Source organism: Candoia aspera, chromosome 1 (genome assembly GCF_035149785.1).
Source record: "Candoia aspera isolate rCanAsp1 chromosome 1, rCanAsp1.hap2, whole genome shotgun sequence".
In the NCBI taxonomy this organism is placed as follows: Eukaryota; Metazoa; Chordata; class Lepidosauria; order Squamata; family Boidae; genus Candoia; species Candoia aspera.
Window position 1 is genome coordinate 249,864,952 of NC_086153.1, and position 26,183 is coordinate 249,891,134.

General features: G+C 37.3%; 1 protein-coding gene across 2 annotated transcripts in view; it reads right to left on the reverse strand.

The window, feature by feature from the left end:
* Positions 1–4,896: 4,896 nt before the first annotated feature.
* The window catches only part of GALNT18 (polypeptide N-acetylgalactosaminyltransferase 18), a 299,862-nt gene continuing 278,575 nt past the window's right edge, over positions 4,897–26,183 (reverse strand). For both annotated transcript variants that reach the window (XM_063289471.1, XM_063289470.1), the window contains exons 10-11: positions 19,613–19,777; positions 4,897–5,340 (exon numbers count right to left, since the gene is read on the reverse strand). In XM_063289471.1, the coding sequence (XP_063145541.1) occupies positions 5,194–5,340; positions 19,613–19,777 (312 nt within the window). In that variant the 3' untranslated portion in view covers positions 4,897–5,193. The remainder of the gene's footprint in view (positions 5,341–19,612; positions 19,778–26,183) is intronic.

A 26,183-nucleotide genomic window follows, 5' to 3' on the forward strand; every position in this document is an offset into this window, starting at 1 on the left:
ATCTCCTTTGTCTTTAACAAATTTTGTTTTGTGCTACATTGTGCTGATTTTTTTCTTTCTCTTCACAGAGAATGTTCCTTATTAACAAAACACCCAAGTCCAACTGCATCATTGCTGAGTTGAAGCTCTAGAAATTTAAATTATATGTAAATCAATATGCTGTGAAAAGCCACAATATTAACTTGGACTACCAAAATGTGGACATGGACTACATGGCAGCAAAGAGGTACAACCCTTTGCTGCTAATTTGGATTTTTGTTGCCGCCTTTTGCATTTTTAGCCTTAGAAAACTGTAGAATCATGTTTCATCATATTTTTCATTTTGCACATACTGTATAGGTTCAAAAGTCTTGAGAAAAGCTGTTGGTTGATGTTGCCTTTGCTTTAGCATTTTAAACACTTCTGAATAATTTTAAATCCTGTTCCTCCCCTACGTAGGGGGAAATGCTAGAGGATTTTATATCACAGGTAGGAATTTAGTTTTAAATTTAGCATTTGACTGACAGCTGAATTGCAGATCATTACATCTCTTCATTCTCCTAGAGAACCTGGCTTTAATCACAGAATTTTTCCAATCAGCATCATTAATGCCAATGAATCTCTTGTCAACTTATGTGGTGGAATTCAGCACTGTCGCTGATCCCCAGGAATGCATTCCAAGCTGATAAGAGGGCTCGCAGTCCAGAGCATCTTGGCAAGGGGTCAAAGTGAGTCAGGGTAGCCCTGCCCTAGACTGTCCCATAAGTCAGTTAGGATAGCTTTAGTCTGGCAAGATTCTGTCTATACGGTGAGAACAATAAAGAACTAGAGTGCAGAATACACTGACTCAGCATCGTTCTTGATCTGGTCACAACTTACTAGTGATGATCCATTGTTCAAGGAATATAGGCTATTTTCACCCCATCCTAAAAAAGCTTAGCTTTTGTGGAATAGCTTTACAATTTTTATAAAAATATTAAGATTGAAATTTGTATTGTGATTTTGTGGCTCATTTAACAAGTGTTGGCAGTATCTTTTATTCAGCAGGAGTGATGCTTCAATTAGTCTAGAAGAGCTGGATGCTGAGAAGAATGGCTGCTTAAAGGCTAAGCTCCCTCCTGGCTCTGTATTAATATAAATTTTGCTGACCATGACTACAAATAGTCTTTAAAATTTACTGTAAGGTGAGACTGCATGATTGACCGAATATAAAGAAATAAGGGAAAAAAAACATTCACACAGTAGTTTAAATTGAAGAAGCAAGAAGTTGCTTTGATTTCATATGGCTTTCAGGAACAGGAAAAATGGTGCTCCACCAGAAATAGTAACAAAAGAAATACAATCTGATGAAGATTCTTGGAAATAAGAAATCTCTTCTTTACGTTCTCTTAACTCAGTTAATGAACAAATGAGTAAATCCTAGACAGATTCTAAAGAAGAGCTCACTTAATCCTGGAGTAAGTTAACTGAGTCTATAGAAACCAAATTAACAGAAATGGATGAGTAATTGAGATAGCACAGACAACATCTAAAGCAATGGGACAAGGTCAGAATAATGCTGTATTTATGAAAATCCAGGACATTAAAATAAAATGGGAAAAAATGACAGTGACAATAATATTCAGATGGTAAGAGTTATAAATGTATGAGTTTGCAGAGGCTGATTTAAAAGAACTATTTTTGGCTTGGGTCTTGATTTGGATTAAAGGTATTTTGCAGGATTTTCAGTTAGATAAATGAAATACCAAAAGGGTTCACCAAAGGAGGACTAAATTTAATGAAGCCCAGATACGTTCTTGTTGGTTTTATACATACAAACAAGCACACACATACCCGAGCTGGTAGCAACTTTCAAAAAGCTTCCTGCACTACAATTTGATATAATTGTTTCATAAAAAAAAACCCTATGAAACAAGGTTTATATCCTTTTACTTCAAAATTACAGGACATTAAACATAGGTGGATTCCTCTTCCTACACTGTGAATGATTAAGAACGGAAAAGATTTGTGGCTTCAGTAAGAAGGAGCTGATTGCAAAGTTTATGGCTCTTAAAACTGAACTATCACTAGGAGCTGAAGACCAGAAGATGACATTAATGAGAGGGGTGGCAGCAGTGTAGAGATGCAGGAGAGCTGAGCTCATCCTGATGCTGTAACTAATAGCTACAGAAAAAAAAAAGCTCAGAATTATTTTTTTTCAGTTAGACAACTTTGATCTATGAAGAAGAATAAAGAAATGAACTGAGGGTGAATCTTTAATATATATTGGCTATACTTAATACACGAGAGAGAGGGAGAGAGCAAGAGATTGTGTTTAAACATTATTAAGAGAAAGTAAGTAATGTCTGTTTGCATTATTAAAAGCTAGCCAATATGTAAATATTATATAAAGAATTATTTATCTTCCTCCATCTTTGTAGGCTTTCGAGAAGAACAGCATTAGTGGTTCTGGAACATTCCTATCCCTTTTTTCACCCTCCAACACACCATGTATGTTTTAAAGATTAAGATAGGCATCTATACAACATTGGAAGATTTATTTTCAGCTTGAAAACTGAGCTAATCAGCCCTTGTTTAGCGTTAAATTCAAGAGATTGTTGGGGTGAGGTGAACTGAATCCTCATTAATTCATGGGCTCAGAGTAGTTACATTAAGTGTAAAAAGATTAGAACATACAGTGAACACCTACGTATGAATTCATTTATAAAAGATATGAAGCCTGCAATAAGCATGTTACACAAAATCTATAGATAGTCTTGATTGGGAAAATGATTTAAGACTTAAGGGTCTTCCATATCCAGAGGAGCTTCTATTATACTAGGTTAGTTCAATATTATTTGAAAATACAGAGATATTAAATGGGATCAAAGTTCCCTGGTATTCTTTTATGTCCCAAATAAGTCACAGCTGTCTTTGTTTGTTTGTTTGTTTAGAATAGCTATTCACAAATTCACCAGATATTATGATCATCCTGGAGAAGGTCTATCTGTGTGGTCACTAAGTGTTAACAGTCTCTTTAGCACATAATCAATCAGCAAAATTACAAAACTGTGCAACTGATATAGACAGGTCTGATTAAAGTAAGAGACCATTCACCAATGGAATGTGAATTACAGTGAGTAATCAATTAGAGACATATCCAATGCTGAAATTTTAATTTAGTTTTGTGGTCAAATTCCCAAAGCTCTGAAATGATAAAAGCAAACTATTTAAAATTACCTTTTTGATAGATCTAATACAACCAAGTACTCAATGGGAAACTTTTAAAGCAGTTGTAAGAGGAAAATGCATTAAATAATTGCCAATAATTAGATAAAAGAAAAGGGAAAATTGCAAATATAAAGGTGAAATTAATTTATTGCTGTGCTCCAAAAATACCTTTATAGACAATTAAAGATTAAAAGAACAAAATTAGAATTAGTGAATGAAATGATGGTCTCTGTGCTAAATCCTCAACAAAAATATTAGTTTAAAAATTAAAACATCCAGTTATTGGCATTTGAACTAAAACACTGAAAAAATCAGAAATATATCTGGAATAGTTAAAGAATTCATGAAGTCTATGCTACAGTTTATACAGGTATAGAGATTCAGACCTTCTTAAAATAGAGAAATATCTGACTTACACCAATTAAATGGGAGCTAGAGCAATGATAGACTTTGTTGAAAGTGACATCTAAGCTACCAGTGGTTTAACAAATAAAAGATTATTTTACCAGTATCATGCTCAGAATTTGAAATAAGAGAACCCAATTCTTATTCCATTTGTTGCCCACAATTTGTAGTTTGAAAAAAAAATCAGAAATACAAGAGAAAGAATGGGGTTATTTCATCTGAAATGATTTTACACTGAAGAAAGACTAAAAGCTATGCTGCCAGATATTTCATTTTCTTGAGTTAATGGTACCAGAACCAACATTTTTCATAAGGAAATATCAAAACTAGATGCTAAACTTTTAGCAGAATTTAAGTATTTACTATAATCAGAAAATACTGAGCAACTGAAAAGAATGCTTTCAAATTTATAAACTTATTACTGGAAACAATTATGAAAAATGAAAATGCTTTAAGAAAAACATGCAAGAACATCTTAGGGAGAGAAATGAATGCAGAAAACTGGAATAAGAATATCGATGCTATTTGTTACTTTATGATTTTATTTTGAATAAACTGATTTTTTAAAAAATAGATTAGCAATCCTAGCACACTTACCTGGGAAGAAAGACGATTAAATTGGTGGGATTTACTTCAAAGGAGACTTGTGTAGAATTGTACCATATTTTGATAAAAAAAGTTTTGTGTTCTGCTACATTTATTTAGAAAAGTATAATTATATTCCTTCACTCTTTGCCTGCAGAAGAGGAATATGAAATGTTCCTACTTTACATTTTGTATTTCAAGTTAGAGTTTTAGCATAATTATTTCTTTGTGGAAACCGGCTCCTAACGCTAAGAACCAGCAGGCGAATCCATGCTTTGGGTAAAGCTAGTCTCTTGAGTGCTATGAAAGTTCTAGTAATTAATATATGACTTAAGAGAAGGAAATGATATGCAATTAGTCAAATGTATTTTTTAAAATCTGATAAATTATATGCTGAGTATGTAGCTGAAACTCTATGAATGCTAAGGGAATCTCTTTTCCCTTAATGAATCTGCAGAATTGATGCAAGGACTGTGTGTGCCTTTGCATGGGTTTAAGAGTTCCCTGAATGTTGCACTAATATCCGTAAGCTGCACTTAGGAGGAAGAGACAATGAATGGAGAAATACTTGAGGGAACAAGGACTAAAGGAAATGCATCTAGAATTCTAAATGCTCTTGTGAAAAAGTCAAAGGAAAAGCAAACTGGATATCCATTAAGTACATAGATTGCTCTGAAGCTGGCTTGCCCAAGCTAAATAATCAAAGAGGGTATTAAGTTGCATTTTTTACTCAATAAAATTTTATTGTCTGAGTTATAAATATTTTCCATTTTCCCCCTATGTACAATTGCAAAATATTTTAAGATATTCTACCGTCACCTGCCATTCAGAATCAATCTATAAATCACATGAAAATGCCGTCATGAAACAAAAATGTCTGTTCTCAGCCCTCAAGTGGACATTCACACACTCACACAGAAATGATACAAGGAGGGAAACTGCAGGTGCCGTGGTGAACTTTCGCTACACAGTAGCAAGAAGAGGGACTAGAAGATCCCCTCCCAACCCAAAAGTCTATGTGGGCAAGCTTCTCAGGATGTTCGTTATAGACCAGTGTTGGCCGGAACATTTCTGCAGAACTAGTTGGAATCCAAATTCATTGTCGCTGTTTTCCTGCAATTCCAGGCAACGTTTGGATTTTCTGTTCTGGATTGAGCCTCCCTTTCAAAAATGAAAGAGAAGAGGAAAGAGAAAGAGAAATACATTTTAGTCAAAAATCACTTTTCAATTCCTAGTAGTTCTGATTACATAATCCAAGAGATTCCAAGCTTTTGTTTATGTGAACTATCTGGGGAGAGTTTGAAATGCTGGATGGACCTCATTCTCCCCTCTGCCCCTTGAGTCCTCTGGATGCTCTCCATCTCTTCTGTAGCTCTCCCAATGAATCCAGTGATCCTTTTTATCTTACTCTTTTTTTAAGCAGGTGAACAGAGTTCAGACAAAATTCTAAACTGCAGCTACCCAAAGAACAGTTATAGGTCTATGTTGGACATCCTTCTTAAAAAAGGCAATGCTGGTGGCTGGCACTTGAGTTTGCAATGCATAATTCCTGTGTACTTATTATTTTAAAAGAATGAAAGTCTAAAAACAATTCAATTAAAACATTACATACTTGTGGAAAACTATTTTATGGAAACAACCTACCAACTAGAAAGACTATGATAAAACAATATTTTAATACCAATATTCTGCCAAGCAACCCATGAGAGCAGGAACGACCTGCAAGGCAAAGCTGTCCTTCCTTTCCCTTCATGGGATCCTATCCATTGGTGCTCAGTCTGGATTGCTATGCTGAGATTCCAAACACAATGATAAAAGTATAGTTCCACTTTCACTCCCTACCCCGTGCCCCAAAGCAAATTAGGAAAGATAATTGTCCTAACAGTCAGGAAACCACGCTGAGACAAGGAATAGGTCTCGGTGTTTTATTACTGCTACATTAGACAGAAAATCCTAACAAACTGAAGAAGCGTGAGAAAACCCAGACAGATAAACCCCAAAAGTCAAGGCGGGTCTGATCTGTGTCTCTTTGAATGGCTGCTTAACTCCTCAGTACTACACATGCGTTTTCCCCCCTGGATAGAGGCCCCCTCCTGCTCGCCATCAGTGCTCATGACAATAATACAGAACAATAATGATCTGAAAGAGCAGGGCTGCATCACAGTTCTCCTAGGCTTGTTCCTGGGAGTGGGGAAGGGGGAAGCTCCCAAGGAGTGGACAGAACTTCCCATATCTTCTTCCCCCTATAGCCCCCACATGTGGGACTCTGAGAATGCAGAAGCAACGGAAAATAAAGCTATACAACACAGGTCTAGCCTTCAAAAGACTGCTAAACTCTTGAACATAAGGACACCATTTTAGATCTGGCAGGCTTTTTGGAAAGTGCTGGTGAGACATTATGTGGGCAAACCAGCCCGTGGAAGCCAGATATCTGCTCTTTCCTGCAGCCCAAGCAAAAATGGCCAGAAAGTGGAGAGCAGCGTTTCTCAACCTTTGCAACTTTAAGATGTGTGGACTTCAACTCCCAGAATTCTGGCTGGGGAATTCCAGGAGTTGAAGTCCACACATGTAAAAGTTACAAAGGTTGAGAAACACTGGTGGAGAGGCATTCTGGCAGCAGTCTAAAGTGGCCAGTATGAGTTGGGCAGGTCCCAGCCTCTGATCCTATCATCAGCCCCATTGTCACTGAAGCACATGGAAACTATGTCAGGAGAAGAGGGAAAACACTACTTTAAAACTGGGACAGCTAAAGAAACTTTGAGCTGCTTTTACTATGGGCTAGAGATGAGATGAAGACAGCGTCGTTATGCCAAGTCATATAAAACAGTTGGTGGGACATGTTTGTATCATAGCTAGAGGGACTCTGAATGACTTGTAGAACAAAGGAAAAAGTAAGTTAGTTATCTTGGAAAAGAACTATTAATCTTACCTTATATTGTTAGCTAAACAGAATACACTGCTATTATTTTTAACTTATATATATAATTAATAATATTAATTTTAATCTTCCTTTTTTACCCTGCCTTCAGAGAAATAAGAGAAAAATAGACTCCCTCCCCCTTCCCCTTCTGTTAAATAGAGGTCAGATTCTCAAGGTTGAGTCTGAAGTATTATTCACCATTAAGACAAAAGCTGCTATATAGATAAAAAGATAAAGGGAGATAAAAAGCTGAAGTTGCATTAATGTTGGATACTTAAAAGGAAGATGGTGTGCAATTGTGCATGGCATAGATTTCTAGCTGACTGTTTCAGCGAAATAATTTATGGAATATCTTAACTTTATATTTTTGCTCACAGCATTATCCATAGCTGTTCTGTTTTGTGTTTATTACTACTAGACTGAAGTACTAGCTGTCTCATACCCATTGGATAGACATGAAGAAGAGATGGCCTGATCACATATAAAGTACAAATTGCATTTTGGTTGATTTTTTGGGTGGGTGGGGGGAATGAATGCAACTATTAAATGATCTCATTGAATACTTGTATAGACTCAGATAATTCTTTCAACTGAAAAATGGATCCTTCAGCTTGCCTTACTGAACAACTTAGCCTAGAGTTACACCACAATCAAGAAATCAAATGAAAAGCTGCAATTATCACATTTATAATCCTATAATTCACTTTCCCTACTGCACTCTTTCAGGATATTATAATAATCATCTCCCTTTCTATACAAATAGGGAGTTGTCACCATATATCCACGAGAAGCCTATTATGTGCATCACAGAATTGTACTAAACAGGTCTTTGATTTGGTTTAACAATTTGCTGCATGGTTCTGTATTGGAGAAAGATCACAAGTGTTCTCAAGCCAGTCATTTTCTTTCCTGTCTCCATTTCTTTCCCATTGTGAGAGTTTGTAAAGTTAGTCTCACCCTTCCATTCTACCCGATATTAAACGGGAGATGAATTTTGTAGACCTCCGTTCTCTCAAGTGCCCTTGCAATATACTGATAATTCAGAATGCCAGATGTGCATTCAAACTTCTTGTGGTTAAAATGTCACACATGGAATACTTGGGCTGTGGGAAAAGTGGGGAGGAGGTGAGGGAATGTAAGAAAGATGGCAAAGAGAGGAATAGGAAAGCAGTTAAAATTATATTTTCCTTTTACCAGTGGAATAGGGTGCTGGATCCTCACAAAGGAACTCTTTCATAAAAGTACTAAGTCCCCAGATTCAGAAGGAAGGAATATTTACAGAAATAATGGAATTAATTTTCCCTCTGAGATGTGTGAGGAAGCACACAAAGAACTTGTCAACTTCTCTTCAATAATCCATCATGGGAAGCCACAACTTCACTGATCACGCAATGATTTTCTATCATTTGATAGCTTACAGTCATGTAATATTACTGTATAATATAGTACTATAATGAGCAGAATATATGCCTATACTGTGTTCTAATTCAGAGATATTCTCAATAGAAAACAAAATGTTCAGATACTTATAGCTTTGATTTACATCTCTTTTTTGCAATATCATTTCCTTAAAATTGTGAGTTCAAACTTTTTAAGCCCAACCATTTATAGTATATGTGTAATTCTTAAAAAGCTTAATTTGAACAGAAATTAAATGCTGATGCTACTGAACAAAACAGACATGAACCATGTGTATGTTAAAAAGTAAGCTCTGTTTAGCTCAGTAGATCTTATTGGTACATACAGCTGTATTTTCGATATTTCAACAAAAATGAAGAAAGTGGCACTATCTATTTCGTAATCTCTTGTATTGATGCTAATTAACAACAGAAATATCCTCTGTTGCAATACAAAAGTCGTGGAGTCCTTGGTGCTCTCTGAGCTTGGTTGTTTTCTTGAAGACGTTTCATTGCCCGACTAGGCAACATCTTCACTTAGCACTGAGGATGTTGCCTAGTCGGCCAGTGAAACATCTTCAAGCAAACAACCAAGCTCAAAGAACACCAAGGACTCCACAGTTCAACCCTGAGCTACTGTCATGAGCACTGATGATGAGCAGGAGGGGGCCCCTATCCAGGGGGGAAAACACATGCGTAGTAGTGAGGAGTTGAGCAGCCATTCAAAGAGACACAGAACAGACCCGCCTTGACTTCTGGGGTTTATCTGTCTGGGTTTTCCCATGCTTCTTCAGTTTGTTAGGACTGATGTCCTAACAGTCAGGAACCATGCTGAGACGAGGAATAAGTCTCTAGTGTTTATTACTGCTACATTAGACAGAAAATCCTAACAAATTGAAGAAGTCAAACATGAAGGCTATCATTTTTAATTCTGTTTTAATCTAATCCTTTAGATTGAGTTCAACATCTTTAAACAAGTGCGCTGAAATCAATGGATCTGGATAGGCTTAACTTTCTGTAAGTCTGCCTTATTTGTTTGTGTCATTTAAACTAATAAATTATCCAAGTTTGGGAGAGGAAAAAAATCCCAAAGTATAAATATTCAATTATACATTCAATCAGGCAACTGGAACAAATCCAACTGATTCACTACTGTCTGCAACAGGTTCCCATTCTGAATTGGGAACAATGAACAAAAGAATTGAGTGTACATTCCTTGGGACTGCTACCTATTAATCCCCAGTGATGCATTACTATGACCTCAAGAGATAGCAATGATCTATTTGGCAAATGTACAAACTGAGATCTTTAAATGCAGGATGTAGAAAACATATGTGGTGTGGCAGTGTGGGGGAAAATGTTTTGAGTATGAGCAGGTGACTCAAATGCAAAACTGTACTGAATTTGAAACAGGCAGTTCTGAGCATTTGGAAATGCTTCAAACATAAAATCAGGCATTTGGAGATCTTATGCTATTAACTAGGAGTTTACAATAACCCCTGAAACACTAGGCAGCAGTCCTCAGGCCTTCTTTGAAAGTTGCTATCAAATTGCAATTGGAATGTGGTAGAAGATGAGAATTAGTAAAAATACATGGGGAACAGTCACATCTGTGGGCCACCCAGAGTTGTGTTTCATAAGATGGGCAGGCATGTAAGCCATTTAATTAATTAATTAATTAATCATATTTACTCAATTTAAGATTGATTTAAATTAAACCATGTTTAATTTTCGTTCTGGCCCTGCCTGTTTATTGGTAGTGGTCCCATCTATCTGTGAAAATGCACCACCAACCAGACCTCTTAATGGTCATATGTAATCTTTGGTCCACAAAATATTAGGGGCATGCAAAAGGGAATGAATGGACATTTATCTAGAAAGAAAAAAAGGAGAAAAAAAATCATAGTGGAAGTAGTTACAAAACTGCAAGAACAGGGACACTCCTGCAGGTTTGTTCATGGCTATAGACTGAGATATATCAGACAAAAGAGACTTTACACAACAGTACATTTAGAACAACTATTTTAAAAGGGTTGAATACCTTCACTCTTACAATTGAAATGCATAATTCGATGGACAGTAAGTAGACAGACAGACAATTAAGTTTCATGTTTTCATCACTGCATTTCAAGGAACAAAAAGGTTGTTGTCAAGCTCTATGAAATGACGTAGCACAAGTGGTTATGTCCTTGCATTGTGGAATACTTGCTAGCAGAATACACAACTCAGATCTCTTCCGAAATCACTGAATGAATACATTTTAAAGGTTTTATAATTTGCAATGTGCTTTCAAATATCTTTCCACTGAAAATTAGATTTACATTTCTGACTACTCAACTTACTTCTCAGAGTCAAAATTGTGCGAAAATAAGCCTTGAACTGAATCATTTCAGAACAAAATGTGCTTGTGAATGAATAAAACAGGCTTAACCAAAGCTTCTTTTTCACAGGATAGTTTCCTATTATATAAACTACTACAGAAGTCATACACTTTTTTAAAAAAAAATTAAGGTTTGCTGAAATAAGGTAGCTATTAAATAATCTAAAATGTAAATTAACTATTGTTTGTTCAACAGAGATGTAACTGATCTTGTTTTAGAGTTAAGATATCCATCTTTCATTCTTCATCAGATGCAGAGTTTTTGTTAAATTTTCATACTCAGTTTCTTCACTAAATTATTTAATTTATTTATTCAGAATTAAGCTTCCATTGCAAAGATTCAAATGAACAATAATAGCTTTCCTGGTATCAATATGCAAGGACTTAGGATTTTCTATGAATGGGTAGGTCTCTATCATAGATAATGTAGACTACCTCTTCCAAGACAAAACTCATCTTTTGGTGCTCATCTGATTGACAGAATTAGTCTTTACAGTTTTCATAGTCCTATTTCTTAAATACTTATTTGTAATAAGGGGAAGAGTTACAAGGCCAAGAGCATTGTTCTGTTGGAAGCAACATGCTGCCCCGAGGATGTACGTTGCTTATGGCATATAGCAGGCTGAAGTATAAAGAACAAAGTCTTTCATGACACAGAGGCAATAATCAAGCTGGGCCTGCTTCAAGGCTTAATTATCTTGACTCACTGTGACATGACAAACTAGCATCAGAGACTTAAGACTTTCCACCTTTTTCTCTTTTTTAAAATTGGATCCAAGTCAGATAGTTGTATTGCTGAGTGGAAGGTGAAGAGTACGTGGAAAGTATTTGTCTCAAAATTACCTAGTATGGCACAACCATTTAAAAATTATTTTAAATGCATTCTCTAGCTAAGTGAGTACTGCTCACTCTCTATAAAATTCAGAGACTTTTTAATTTCCCTTTCCTTATGTTTCTTCTGGATACAGTTTTATCATAACTCCTTTGCTCTTCACTCTGATTTGGTATAAGCAAGCAAGACATTGTTATTCATATGACATTAGTACTGCTGATGGAGGAAGATGCTCCACTTATAGGCTCAAATGATAGTGCTTGTAACATTGACATTCATTTTTCCTCTCTGTTTCAGTCCAATTATTCTGGCCTTCTAATCTAGATATTTAATAGATGAGTTGCACAAGTAATATGACTCATTTTAAGATTGTCCTGTTATGTCCTTCTGACAAAAACAAGGCTAAGGAATAGAGTAGCTGCAAGGAAAAAAGCACAGCAACCACTCTAATGCTAGAGATTGTGTGCAGCAGTTTTCCAATTGTAAGGACACTGTTATTTGTCTTAAAGCCCACTTTCTTGCTATCTCTTTATTTCTGCTTTCTATTCTAGTTGATAGGAGACTCCAGAGTCTTCTGATCACTTACAAAAATGTTGGATTTTAAAGTATTGCACAATCCTGGTGCTTCCTGCGTCCTGTGTGTTTTGTTTTGGGGCCAATTGAGTCTACTGTTGCTGCAATTTCTCTAATGGCTAAATCTAACATGAAACACACAATAAAGCCTCCCAGGTGCAAGTCTATGAGAAGCTCAGTCATGACGGTGGGCTTACCTGACCAACTAAAGGCTCCAGGTTCAATTTTTGGCTAAAAGATAATGTAAGAGACCTCAGCCAGGAATCTGAAAGAGATGCTGTCAGTCGGAGAACAGAATATTGAGCCATATGGTCAAAAGGCTGAACTGGTATGAAGAGCTGCTTATTTTCCCAAGCTTTCATAATGCGTGCATGTATTTCCATCCCTTAACATACCATCACCACCATGGTCTACAGCTAGAAGAAGGTGATCAGTAGTGAAAAACAGTTGCTTCTCCACTAAGGACAGAAAGCTTCTCAAACACTGAAGAATCAAAACAAAAAGCCCTAAATTTAATCCTTGGCTTAGTAGATTTTAGATGCAATAGTCCATACACTCTATATTTCTCAGCATGTGTAAAATTGGTATTTCATATGTGCATAAAATGCAATATATATGTAAGTATATACATATACATACATATCCCTTCCCCCATTAGTCCTTTAAGTCAAACATTTACTATAGCTACAATTTCCATATAATGTTCTCTGGGAACCTCTGTGAGATGTTACATCCTGGCGCTGCAGTCAAGGTTAAACTTTCCCTATCTTTTTTTTTGGGGGGGGGGGAGACAGAAGACTCTACTGCAATACAGAGATCTTTTTCTTGAGCCCCTGTGCTTCCTTAGCTATCTACATTGCAATCACACCACAGGCTTCATCCCACCTCTGCATCTCTTGATTTGATTCCAGGCAACTGGCCACAGTCTGTCTAGCCCTCTTCCTCTTCAGCTTGGCCAGCCTGCTTGACTGACAGCCGAAAAGCCTTTCTAACAGGGGAACTGGTGGATACATCATCCCCATCCACCAAATCTGCTTCTTTCGTGTGCAGAATAAAGGAAGGGATAGCCTGGTATCATACGTTCCATCTCTATTCTGCCACTATTATGTACATAAAAGGAGTAAGGCTGGAATAACCAAAGGCTATTCCCTTTGGAACTGTCCATGCTAATTGTCCACAGTGCTGTTCCAGTAGCTCTGGGAAGTTTGTATGTATGTATGTATGTGCATGCGTGTGTGTGTGTATACTGTATACTTATACATACACACACATACATATATCATCATATATTACACATATGATATATATGATATATATCATACTGTATATAGATAAACTAGATTGTTGTTATTGAGTCCTCTGCCCTTTTATCTCTTTTGCCTGCTTTCTGTCCTGGTTTTGCCAGTTAAATGTTTTTGATGTTTACTGATGTTTAATCAATAAACATCAAGTTTTTGTTTTTGCTAATTGAACTAAGTGGTGGTGTGCTTGCTGTGATATGGATAGAGAGATTTACTAGAAGTGTGCTGAGTACAAACTAAACTGGAAATTACCCATGGTACTTTTCCAACAGGAACTAGACTAGTCTTGTTCCTGAGTGATAGCATGACTATAGAGGAGGTAGCCTGCGGGAATGCAGACAGATGAGCAGTCCAGGCTTGCTGGTGGACATTGCGAGCTCTCAACCTCAGCCTGCTAACTCTCAGAGAAAGAAAAAAGAATTTAACAGCTGGTTTGCTGCAACCAGGCCAAATCGATTAGGTAATACCCCCAAGTGCTTCAACCGCCTCTCCACTATCAGTCTATGAGACGGCAATGTGGAAAATTCTATACCACAGCAGGACAGAAGCTTTCACCTGGCCTTTCTTAAAATATCTCTTCACCAGCTCTTCACTCTCTGAGCTTTGAGCATATGTGCTCATGGGTATGTCTGTGTTAAGCATTTAAATGCTTTTACAGTATGTTTTTAGTTGTTAAACTGTTTTGAACTGTTTTGAATTTAAACAGTTGTAATATTGTGTTGTAAGTTACTTCTTACATTACTACTTTTTCAAAATGGGATATATCATAACAATTGGCTGATCAGATGAACTGTTTCATTGGGTAGGTGCCCCTCGGTGTTCTCTTTTCCTTCCCCTAAAATCCTGCCGGGCTCTGGAACCGCCTGAAAATGTTGAGTTCCTTCTGCCATGACCTGAATTCTCAAGAGAGATTACACTCGCAGCTGAAACATTAGACAGAAAGCTTTCCTACTTGAAGCATGAATTGTCAAACAGATGCTTGTGAACATCTGGCTCCCAAATCAGTCATACTCATTAAAGCCTAAGAACACTTGGTATGGGCATGAAGTTTTAGGTGGCACAAACATGCTACAAAGCATCTATCCTTCCCAAGTTTTGGACGTGGGAGAGAGCTAGAGATGACTTCAGCAAGAATGCTTTGGTAAAGTATGGTGCCAATCGAAGTCTAATGTTAGATTACTTTAGATTTTAGAAACTCCCATAAAGTACGTCAAAAATTATGAAACAGAAAGTACCCAAAGCAGCTAACTTTATTGCCTTTGCTTATGCCATACTGTTAGCAATGATTTCCCTGAAATCTCCCACATGACTTAAAAGAAACTTTGCTGGCATTATTTCAATTTTAAACTCTTTTGCAATCAGTTTTAGCAAGTGTAACTCAAATATAATCTCAGCGTGTCAAAGGCAACGAGGAAAGGAAATTATGCTGTAGGGATAACTTCAGAAACCAAAGTGTGATTAGCAGATACTTGGCATTCACTCAGCTTGAAATTGTAGGCTGAAAACTTGGAGGAGAAGCAGCAAATGACATGTGAGTTTAGACCAGCCTTTCCCAATCTGATGCCTAAAAGATGCACTGGGATTGCATTTCCAAAGGAGCCAGACAGAAAATCAACTGAAAGCATACCTTATCCCTTCATTTTCTTTTTTAAAACTTGTGTTTCTATTGTCTTGTTGTTAAACTAGAAAGAGATGAACAATATTTCAGCTTGACAGGCTATTCCTGAGGAATACTCACGAATCACAGGGAAAAACGGTGAAACGTTGAATTATTTAGGATGTACAAATTATCTGACTGGTTATGGAGCAGTATTAATTTTGCTCATATGATATTATTGAGTTTAGTAAACATTTGGACCTCTTACCATGGAATATCCTGTACTGGTTATCAAGCAGCACTATAATGCAAGAAGATGAATAAGAAGTAGTGTGACAGAAAATTTAAATATACATAGCAATAATGTTTCTTGGACTTCAGACCTGCACTAACATTTTTGTTAAGTATTCATAGAAAATCTAAATGTCTAATAGGAGTGCCTGCTGAATTTATCATGAGCGCAGCTGTAAAAATTAATCTAGATAATATGTAATCTATATGTATCACAGATGACTACTAAAAGTGGATAAATAAAAAACATATTTTCTTTCAAGCTCAGAACGGTTCCACTTGAAATAATCCATCATAACTATCTGAGTTAGCTGCAATGTCACAGAACAGAACTTAAAACAGTCTGAGTGTTTTGATAGGAAAACCATTTAAATTCTGAGTGTTCCAGCCATAAGAAACAATGGAAATTGAGTAAGAGTCCTGTGCTCCCATGTTTTATACCCCAGTGCCACTAGAATAGGTGGCATGATTATCCATGCTGATGGCTATGAACCAGGCAACTTTTTAAAAAAATAGTGAAAGAAATTATTTTAAAATACTTATAAGCAATCCCCCATACAATAGATTTAGAGCAGTATGAATGAGAGCACCACCCTTCTTTGCATCTGACTCACTCTTCAGTGAGATAAATAACCCCCACAGGATTGTTAGCCTATGTGTAAGAGGATTGATGTTGGCCTCGTGGGGTAAACCAGATAGGAATCACAACCAGATGAGCTAATTCTACTTTTTTGAAAAGTTATATTGACAGAATCTTGCAGTTCTGAAAGTACAATCCCCCCAATCTCAATTACAGCCGGAGAAACTAGGGAGGGTCTCTTCTGAACCTCTTGCCCTGCCCACTAGCCAGTTGCAGGCTATGCTGTCTCTTATCTCACTGTTCCCTTGGCAACGTCTCTTTGCCCAGCCTCCCAAGGTCTTTCCCACATACCGTTGCACTATGCCTATGCACAAACAACTAATATAAATCAAACACTTATATACATTCTTTTCATCAGCACCTACTTTAGCTGCAGAGGGGCACTTAGCGCTTCAGTAATAGTAGGGCTGCCAAGCCCCTGGAAAGAAAAACCCAGTCAGCCATTACAAATTGTACTTGTTACTATGGAAGGTTTTTTTTTTAAGAGCTAACAAATAATAGTTAATATCACTGCGTTGCACCCAAGCATGTGCTTTAACTGTTACATTTTAGCATGCTATTTAAAGAAAAAAAATCAAAACAGCAAAAAACCAAAAACTCTGCTCATAGCACACACCTCATACATATCCAGAGTTTGAGAGTCCAACTTAAACATAAAATAAGCTCCACAGCCTGAAAGGACAAGAGCAAAGGTCAGTGACCACCTAATGGCAAAACAGTTATCTGTTTTGGCATTTTAAAATGGATTCTGAAACTTCAACATAGCACAAGAGCATTTAAAGGCTGCACATGCACCCCAAGTGTCAAGCCAACTAAACCAACACTGTGCTACTAGGCCCTGCTTTTACACAACAAGAATGGCATTAGTAACCTTTGTTTACGAAGCACTGCAGTGCACACGTACGCATTACGGCTTTGCAAAGGCTTTGACAGACCTGCTTTGCAGTCTGCTGGAGTGTAGAGAAAGATTGCTAAAATAGCCATGTCGTTTGCAAAGCTTGCCAGCTGCTTCAGAAGCTGCAGAGAGCAGGGAGTAACCGTCCAAATATTGCAAATGACGCAACTGCTTTTCGTGATTCAAAAACAGGGGCTTTGTATGTGTTCCTGCATGTTACCCCTTTCAAAGGCTTTGCAGAGCCTTAAAGCACAGATATCTTTGCATGACTAGAATCAAGTAACACACATAAGCCATGCAAACTCTAAGTGCAACCTGACCAATTACCATATATACTCACGGATAAGCAGAGAATTTTAGGTGCCAAAATACACCCCCAAAACTGGGTTTGGCTTATTTATGGCTGGGCTTATCTGCAAGTATATATGGTAATACTTTTTAAAGGTACCTGGATATACTTAGGTATCAGTCCATCTGCAGCTAAGTCAGCCCTTGAATTTTTAACCAGAATATCATGAAAAATGCCAACACAAAATACTGGTGCAGCAGCCACCAGCCTTCCTGGTGCCTTAACTTCTGCTTTCTTCTCAACCTTCCACTTCCATCTTATCCCAACCAATCTAACCCCAAAGCAGGAGGGGTATAACTTGTACTGGCTAGGTGGGGGGAGGTTGAGAAAAAGAAGCCCAGGTACAAGCCACAAAACAACCAATTGGATCAATCAGGACCCACAAAACAGAACTGCTCAAAACAGTCAAGTTTTATTTCAGTATCTTTTGTCCCACTCTTGAGACAAAGGCCATGTTTTTCAAGAGTTTTGATCTCAGAAGACTTGTAATAGCTGTTCTGAGGTTGAAATATTTTATATATCCCTAACCTCTGTCAGTTTCTCCTACTTTCATCCTAAATTCCATTTTCATATCTACATCCTTTTTTATACATAGAGGTAGATAGGACAAAAACACACAATTTATATATTTTTCCTGAATTCACATATTTTTGTATGCATTTTCTTCTAAATACATGCATTTGACTGTTTTCTCTATTACATGCAATTTGATGTCATGTAGTTTCCTTAATATGTGTACCTTAACTGCATCTCTCTTTTTTTGTTAAACAGAGCATTATATTGCAAAGTTCTGAGAACTGTAAAAATGGATGGATAACTATTGCATTTTGCGGGAAGTGCAAATTAGATTAGTTCTTACTAGTTCTTAAAAACTCAAGTGAAACCAAATAATGACTAGTTTGGAAAATAAAGAGTGAAATCCAACACCGATAGGTTTAATATTAACACCAACTGAAATCTTAATTTTGCTGGAGAATTTATGTTATAATACATTTTGCTTCAAATAAAAAGGAATATATCTTCTAAACAGCAACACAAAAGTGAATGAAAGAATGAACGAATGAAAATCTGTGGGTGGCATCCAATGTCATACTGCTGGACATCTACAAACACCATAAGCATTTCTCCTCTTCTCTCCTCCCCTCTCACCCAGAATCATTGCTGGAGGGCTGGGGACATAAAAAGAGATTTTCCTCTTTTTTAAAGAGATGTATTCCTTTTACTAGACCAAACAAAAGCACAGTGTACACATTTCCTTCTGACTCTTTGATTACTCTCATTAGTTTTCTTGCAGCTTGCAGCATGCAAACCCATTTTGCATCCCATTTCATGTTCAGAAACAACAATATTTTAATTACTCTGCGTATTAGCAAAACAATCCTTTCTGAACAGCATGACTTCAATTATTCTGTTGCCTTTTAATTTATCACCAGGACACAAAGGAAGGAGCTTCATTTCTCTTCAGGGCTTTTGTCTGTGAATATTAGGAAGATGGAGAGCTTCCAGACATTTCTTTTAATCTGTAGTGATACTTCACATAATCCACCTCATTGTAAGAACATTGATAAGAATTCAAAAGGAAGGTGCCATGCCCAGCATGTTCAAATCAGATCTCTATCCTTCCCCCACAACTGTGGTGGAAACCTTCCTTCATCTGGGAGTATTCTCTCTTGTTAGGCCTCTCTTGCAATCTGAAATGATTCAGTACAAAAGTTTACCCATCATCTACAATTTAATTTGCAAGCCCCTTCTTCACTGGTCCTACCTTCTTCTATTGCACCTTCCACACAGCAAATGAACATCTGAAGAAGGGGACCTACTCTATTAGGATAAGCTTCCCCTCTGATCAGGTCCTTGTTTGCCCAGGCTTCTCAATCATGTGAGGAACCTAGATGCAATCTGGGCAGCCTGGAGATACAGAGAGCAAGCTTCCTGCTTTACTTCTTTCTTTGACACACGTAGAATGTAGAAGGCTGGACCTAGACAGTTAGGATGCAGTGCAAAAAAATGGGTCTGGAAGCATGGCCTCACTTTCCTTGTCACCCAGGGATGGGTTCCAGTTTGTCCAGACTGTTACTTTCTGAGGGTTTGTGCAAACATCAACACAGCCACTCTTTGTTATGCTGAGCTTTATGACTGAAACCATCTTTTACCAACACTTGTAAAGAACTCCAAGAACCCCCTTCCTTAAATTTTTTATCCATGTTGAGTTTTTTAGGGGGGGAGGGAGAGAAGAGGGAGGAGAGAAAAAAAAATACCTGAGTAAATTGCCAATAAAGCTTCATCCTTTTGGCTTTGGCATAGCTACATTCAATAAGTCTTGGCCTGCTGTTCACATCAACCAGGCATCTGTTGTCATCGTCGTCTATGGTAGGACTAAGAACACCCACATGGATCTGTTGGTTACCTGTATAGTAGACATTCTGAAAGAAGAAAGCAGAAGACAGATCAGGTAGCCTTTCCATCAGAAACTGATGACAGGAGTCAGAATGAGGTGTTAGGGAATGGGCACATAGGCACAGTTTCATCAGTTCCTCATTTTTTTTCAACATAGCTTTGCACCATGTCTGTTCAGTTTGCAGTTTTAAGTTGGCATGAAAAGTGTAACTGATTGTCAAGCTTCTGTCTCCACTTGATGACAACAGTTTTCCCTGATACGCATATGTTTGCAAGCAATTTTCCTGAAGAAAATACATTTATAATGTTATTTTCTCTAATATAGGCATTGTTGTATACCCTATGATTGGAGAACTACACCATTAATCTCAGAAAGTTATGAATTCTGAAGCTACAATTTGATTCAACTTAGAAACATCACTTCTCCAGTAGGAAGGGGTGTGATATTTACAATCCATTTTTGGCACATTTTTCTGAGGAGCCATCAAAGAACTGTCTCTTTCAAAGCAGGCAGATCTTTTATACATTACTTATATTATTCCTATTGTAGAGAATAAAACAGTGATTACTGGTGGGTTCAAATAGAGAAATGTCATTTTAATTAGAATAACACAATTTGAGCATTATACCTGAACATTCAAGAAGAAAGGAGCACAACTGGGGTTGAGGAATTTTGACCCAAGACAAAATTCTAATACCAGGACTGAAAGTTAATCTTAGAAAAGAGGTTCCCTAATAACCCATGAAAAAGCAAACACAAAATCTGAATGTACCCCAATGTCAAATCAAGGAGTAAGAACATGTCTGAAGGACCTACCGAGGGATACATCTGCAGAACATTTTGAGAATCATTTACCCATTTATCCTGGTGAGCAGGCCATAAATTGGCAGTCTGTCGTATTTTGATAAATGGAAGGAAAATGTTAGCATGTCTGTGATGACTGCCTACTCGGCTTACCATTAAATTTGATTCATACGTGGTTAAAGTAGAAATCTCTTTAATGGAGTGTAGTGTGCAATACAGTGAAAAAGTTGCGAATAGAAGTTCCCGTGCTTTCTCCAAGTTAAACAGCCCAATGAGCTCAACCCCCTCCCCCTTCTTCAGTATGCAGCCCCCCTTTTCATGCCAGTCTGTTCAGTTCTGTGCAGATGTCTGCAACGGCTCTGCCGGTTGACCTTGGATGCCAGGGATAGTTCAAACAAGATGCTTTCACACTCCTGGCTTGTCCCCCCTCCCACTTCTACTGACTCGCAAGTCTCAACACATGTTGACTCCATTCATGCATGCGAGTTGGATCAGACATTCTGGGAACGTTTGATCTGGGAGCATGACAATGAAGCAGAACATGAAAAACCTGTGAGATTTTACCCAATTCTTTCTTGAGTAGATTGGGAAACATCTTATGTGTCTCTTATTCCTTCCAGCACCTGCTATTCATGAAGAATCTACTCATTTTGGCAATAAAGCGTTGTACAGCTCACTTAGAACTTTATTCCCCTTTCTGCCTGATACCACTCTTCTCTATTAGGAGACTCTGGCTCAATCATTTTGTCTACTCTCAATTACTCTCTCTCCCCTATCCTCATAGAACACCTTTGGCTTTATTCCAAATGCTGAAGTTAGGTGTGGGGGTACCACGCCTTCCCAATAATTTAGTTTTTAATTTGGGATTTTAAAATGTGTTTAATGTATTTATTTTCAAAATTGGAATGTAAATTCATTCCTATTTTTATGGTTTTTGTAGAGTCTATGCTTTTCTTAAGGAGGAGGAGGAGAAAAGAATTACTATAGCCTTCATAAAGTTTTGGTCCAAATCTTGTGCACTTAACAGATATGATGCTATGATGACACTTCTTTCTCTTCTTCCACTGGAGAATAATACATTTGCAGAGATTTAATTTCTATATTTCTACATTCTGATCAAATATAAGCTAGAAAACAGCATCATTCAGGCGAAAAGTACTGTATCCACTCATATGTCCACTTATGATGTTGTCCATTTTGTTAGTGGAAGGAATTCTTAGATTTCACCAACTACTGTATCTTTATGTTTATGATACAACATCCAATTCCACTCATATAAATGTGGCAAACTAAATCAAGATAGCTCAGTACGATGAGTGGTTTTGATATTAAGCTGCAAAGATGAAAATGGGTTGGTCTTGAGTCCTCTCTACCTTGCATGTAATCTTTTAAGCTGTTTGATAATCTTGCCAATGTAAGAGACAACCTCTTCAAATTCTTCATGACATTTTGTTTAAAGTCTTTTCTACTGCTTGACATGTGATCAATCAGATGTCATTCAATCAGATATTATGTTCTGCTATCTTGACTCAGCTTCCAACTTTAGATTTCAACAGATGGAATTCCCAGCACAGTCTTCCCAGTGTGACTGCTGATACACTAATTATCACACTTATGTCAGGCTCATTCAATCATACATTATTCCACTGAATGAGGCTCCAGGAAGCAGCCAATCATGTGGGTGGTAGGTAAAATGATGATCACACTATCTTAATCTTGTTTTATAATCTTAGCTATTTAGTACTATAGATTTTACTACTAGACCTTACCCTTTTAGTTTTTTTTAGATAGCATTGTATAGTTATTTCAATTATATTAGATAGCATCTTATAGTTTCATTTCAATTTCAATTATAATTAATCCTATAGCAATTTGAAGATCTTAGTTTCATAGTTATTTCATAATTCCTATGTTCTTGTTTATACGTTTTACCTTATGCTGGTCAATGACAAAATTAAAAATATTGACTGAATTCAATTTAAGTCTAGTCCACTTAAAATACTGGCCTGGATTAGCATAAATCAAAAAGAAGTTGTTTCTATGGACACTGATTTGTATCATACTTATTCAGTTTATCTGGATGAGAATTTCAGACATTATAAATCAAAATAGAACTTTTCTATTGTTTCATCAAATTCCCAATAGTAACCTTCTTAAAATACAAACATACAAGTAGTTCATGGTAAAAATGCATGCATGGTATCACCAGAAGTTTATATTATTTTTCAAGCATTTTCAGATATGGGTAAAAAGATAAGAAATATAATAGATGGTCATTTCTCAAAATTGAATAATCAGAAGCTAAAATTATATGAAACAGGTATATAACTAAAAGGATATTTAAAATTCATACAGGCAGGATATACAGACTGTGCAAAGCCTCAAAAGGTGCTTTACACCCATGGAACCTTGATTAAAGTGTCCTTGTGAGCCTGCTTTGAAAAGTAAAATGCTACTTGCATTTGCTATGAGAGGCTTGGCATGGTGGCTGAACCTCATCAAAGCAGCTGCTTTGCTGCCTTCCCATTGCCTCCTGGGCAGGCACCTTTCACCAGCATCTGCAGCGAACAAAGGGCTAGTGGAAATGAAGCAGCTTATCTTTATGCCTTCAACTGAGGCATCAAGACAGAGTTCCTTGCTTTTCTGAACTGGGGCACCGCCTCAAAGTGGATACACACCTGCATAGACATAGACACACCCACAGGAACAATGTTTTGGTATATTTTAAGGTAAGTTAATGAAATGAAGATCACTTGGGCATACAAGATAACCAACCAATACTTTTCCTTAAAAAAGGAAAGTGAAAGGTTTCACCATGAAAAAATGGAGAATGTCATTACTTTCTATAGCCTGTTTTTTCATTACAAAGGAAGGATAAGCAGGGAAATCTCTACCTAGGCTTTCAGATTGTCAATGAATCGATCACAATTTGTTAATGTGATGAAATGATCTGTCTCTTTAACCAGTTACCTCTGATTTACCTCATTGTATATACACAAAATGATTTGACAGTGATGGCAATGGCCTTAAGAAGCTCTCCACCAACAGAAATACATCATTAAATACCAGCCTTTTGGTCTTTCACATGAATTAACACTAGATTCAATTACTCTTTACATCTGCTTATGTTATATTTTCATACTTCACAGTTTATTTGCTTAATATCAGATCTCAAAGATGTGCAAGGCCTTGCTTACATGCCACATACTGCTTTTACCCTTGAAGAGAATGACAAAGTATGCTGGGGCAAGAGTATGGGTAGTCCCTGGGTCATGTACCCCAAGAATTAAGTGTATTAATTTTAATTAAAAATTAAATGCATACATTGGATTTGTTCATTTATAACATAGTATAACTCTAGCACGTGCTGTTTTTTCAGTGTTTTAGACTTTGACATGTTTCCTCAGCCTTAGGCAGCATGTTTGATAACAAGGAACTGTGAGAGTTGTCAGCCAACCTCTGATCTAAAATTTCTTCAAATTCTTAGTCTGATTCAGAACGCCTTGAAATATTCATCTGAAGGGTCACCAAATTTACTTTGAAATCATTTGGCCAAACTCTTTTTGGTGTAGACCAGTGTTTCACAACCTCAGCAACTTTAAGATGTGTGGACTTCAGCTCCCAGAATTCCCAGCATGCTGGCTGGGGAATTCTGGCAGATGGAGTCCACACATTTTAAAGTCACTGAGGTTGGAAAACACTGGTGTAGGCAACCACACCAAAATTAGCTGTCCTTGGCTCCAAATCAGACAGAACATTGATTGCTGAATGTTGCTAATGAATATTATGCTGTATTAATTATTTCAATGCTTCCCCATTATGACGGGCTACCATATCTGGTCTGCAAAAATCTGGATGACTTTATAAATCCTGTCAGCTTTTCTTTCCGTATCTCCATGCCTCCATCTTCTGAGCTGTCCTTCCTGAACCATTTGTATATTTTTAACCATATCATTTTAAGCAAGATCTAGAATTTTGCCTAAGGAAATAGCATCTTCTTCAAACAAAACATTGTGGCTTTGTTAATGTTAATGATAAAATTGCAAAGATTTGACATAATCAGAAACTTTGAAAACTCATTGTCATGGATAAAGACATCATTGGATGAAGAATGCTCCTATCATCACAAATGATTCACTGAAGCCTGATCTGTCATGTAGCAAATGGTTAAAGCAAGATGTCCAACTTAACATAAGTTTTGATAAGTGGCCAGCTTAAAGTAATATATACCAACTTCCAGTTAGAAAGCTGCTTCCAATTCTTATGCTAACCTTGCCAAATGAAACCCACATTGGAAAATAGTCTAGCTATGCTTTGGAATAAGTGGATTAAACGATATTTGGGGTAGCGCTTTACTTTCCAGTAACTACTTTGCTTGGTATGATACTGTAAAACCAAAGTTTGGACCACTGAATTTTTTGAACAGTTTTGTATCAATAAATGTTCTGATACAGAACTAGTACAAGACAGTTATACCTTTGAATTCTTTTCATTTTAAAGAACTTCAAAACAATCTAAAAGTTAGGTCATATGCAACTACAGGAAAAAAAGATCATAAGATATTAAGGGTCTGTCCGAACTCCTGATTTCCCCTTTCTCCATTTTTAAATGTTCATGAGAAGGTGAAAATTATTTCTACCCAGATGTAAGTCTCATTGTGTTCAATCAGTTTACACCTAGGGAATGCCTTTAGGATTTGAGGGTTAAGGACTGAATACCTTATTATATGACATGACAGCTGGTTTGGAAAAAACCAAAGAACCTGCTTTGGCTAACTTACTCCTCTCAGTCTAACTCACAGAGGAAATAATAAATAAAAGTACATATTAAATAATTATAGGTTAGTAATAGTAACAGTTTCAGATTGGAACATATGTTTTCTCCCTTTTTGAAGGCAGGGAGAAACAATAGTTTGCTTTTAATATGGCTATCTTCTCTGGGCAGCAAAAATCTGGATGTTCATGAGGTGGCAACAAAGAAACACAGACAACTCTAACTCTTTGTTGCCTTCTTTTTGGCCTTCTGGTTTTTGCAGCCTAGATATGGTAACTCTGCTTTTCAGAGGGGAAGACCCAGTTTCACAAGCCTTGAGACTGTGGAAAGGTCCATAGCTGGAAGTTCTCTGATATCAGACTTCTGATGTCAGAGATCATTGTCATGCACTGCCTACCGCAGAGTAAAACACTGACGCTGATTCATGCGAGAGCAGGTTCAGGTTTATTTCTTACGTAGTAACAGTTGCGACGTGGGGACGCGGTGGCGCTGCGGGTTAAACCGCTGAGCTGTCGATCGGAAGGTCGGCGGTTCGAAACCGCGCGGCGGGGTGAGCTCCCGTTGCTCGTCCCAGCTTCTGCACACCAAGCAGTTCGAAAACATGCAAATGTGAGTAGATTAATTGGTACCGCTTCGGCGGGAAGGTAACGGCGTTCCGTGAGTCATGCTGGCCACATGACCGGAAGTGTCCTATGGACAACGCCGGCTCCAAGGCTTTGAAACGGAGATGAGCACCGCCCCCTAGAGTCGGACACGACTGGACTTTACGTCAAGGGAAACCTTTACCTTTACCTTTAACAGTTGCGAAAAAAAAGCTGAGAGTGAGGAGAGCGCGCCGGTGCGGGGTTTAAATA